Source organism: Psammomys obesus, unplaced genomic scaffold, assembly GCF_907164565.1.
Source record: "Psammomys obesus unplaced genomic scaffold, mPsaObe1.curated_primary_1811, whole genome shotgun sequence".
Lineage (NCBI taxonomy): Eukaryota > Metazoa > Chordata > Mammalia > Rodentia > Muridae > Psammomys > Psammomys obesus.
In genome coordinates, this window is record NW_026589137.1 from 1383636 (window position 1) to 1385225 (window position 1590).

The 1590-nt window shown below is 60.9% G+C and overlaps 1 protein-coding gene across 1 annotated transcript in view; it reads right to left on the minus strand.

The window, feature by feature from the left end:
* The window catches only part of Dock11 (dedicator of cytokinesis 11), a 210185-nt gene extending 208862 nt beyond the window's left edge, over positions 1-1323 (minus strand). The window contains exon 1 of the mRNA XM_055604932.1: positions 1196-1323. Within this exon, the coding sequence (XP_055460907.1) occupies positions 1196-1297 (102 nt within the window). The 5' untranslated portion in view covers positions 1298-1323. The remainder of the gene's footprint in view (positions 1-1195) is intronic.
* Between the last annotated feature and the right edge of the window lie 267 nt (positions 1324-1590).

Consider the following 1590-nt stretch of genomic DNA (forward strand, 5'->3'; position numbering starts at 1 on the left):
AAGCCCTCACTTAATGGTGAGATTTAAAACACAGCAAATGACACAAAATAATATAGGAGTGGAAAGAGACAAAAGCCAGCAAATCTCCGGCAAAACAGAGTAACAAGCCGCATGCTAATGAATCAGTCCCGCTGCTGCTTATTTAAGGTTTGGTCCCAAGCCCCCCCCCGCCCCCCAAAAAAAGAAAAAGGTAATGGGGGTCTTTAAAAGCAAAGGAGCAAGTGCCCCTTACCATCCATGGCTTTCCTCCAGATTTAGGCAATCTGAACAGGGCTGATGAGGGTGCGCTGGGAGGGTTCCCAGGGGGGCCTCAGATAGTTCTCCAATCCCCATCCCCCAACTCTGCCCGCCACCAAAACACCTCCAATTCTCTGCGGTAGGCGTCTGGTTCTAGGTTCTCCATCCTTAGTAACACCCGTCTTTCCCCCATCCTCTTGCCTCGGAGCGCTAGCGAGTCTCAGAGGCCATCCTCTCCCACAGGCAACCAACTCAAAGCCCACCCAGGCGTAGACCCGCGTTGTTTCCAATCCCCTCCCTCTGTCTTAGTGGCAATACCCCTCAACACCAACCATGGCCCTCCCTCTCCCCAGTAGCAGGAGGAAGTCGCTGTGCTTCCTCTGTCCACACCACCAGCCAGAGCTTGGGGCGCCCTGGGCTTTGTGTGTGTGTGTGTGTCTGTGTATGTGTGTGTGCTCTGTGAGTGTGTACTCGAGGTGTATCCGCGCTTGAGAGTGTGTGCAAAGGGCTCATCGCATCCTTCCGCTTAGGCTGCCTCAGGTGCCCTCCCATGGGGGATCCAGATCTCCTCGTGCCCTCATCTCCGGCTCTTTTGTGCGGGGTCCCGGGAGCAGGAGGTGCGCTCTGCAGCAATCAGCTACCCCGCCAGGGCGGGGACCCACGCTCCTTTCGAAGCTGTGTGAGACCCGCTTCGCCCTCCAGCTTCCAGTCCTGCGCTAGCCGGTGGAGCCGCCAAAGCTCTATGCCCTGGCTCCGGGGACTCCTACCCCAGGGAGCCGGTCGCCAGAGCGAAAACTTAACTAGAACAGAGAGAAAGAGCTCATAACGCATCAGGCGGCTGCCGCGGCGCCCATCCTGCTTGCAGTCCCCAGCGCACACGCGGGAAGCCACCGCGCCGCTCCCGGCAAGAGCGTGTGCCTCCCCCAACCCCGGGACTCCCCATCGCTCGGCCACTTACCAGCACCACGGATCCCCGCACGGCCTCCGACACGCTCTGGCGGAGTTCGGCTGCTGTGCCCGGCTTGCTCAGCCGCTTGGTGAATTTGCGCACTTCGGCCATGGCAGTGGAGGCGGGCAGGTCTCGGCAAGCGCTCTCAATGCCCCGGGCCCAGGCGGCCGAAGCCGCTTCTGCTGCCTGTGTTTACACGCCGGCAGGCCAGCCACATCTCAGCTCGCCCGCCCCGCGCCCAGCTCCAGCGGCTCCTCCTCCCGCCCTCTGCTCCGCCCTCTTTCCCTCCTTTTCCCCCTAGCTTTTGCAAGCTCTGAGTGCTGTCGGGCGGTGGCCGCTGGCCCCTCTTCTCCGGGGCTCTGGCCCGAGTAGCCCAGAGCCTAAGGAGGGTGTGTCTCCTAGAG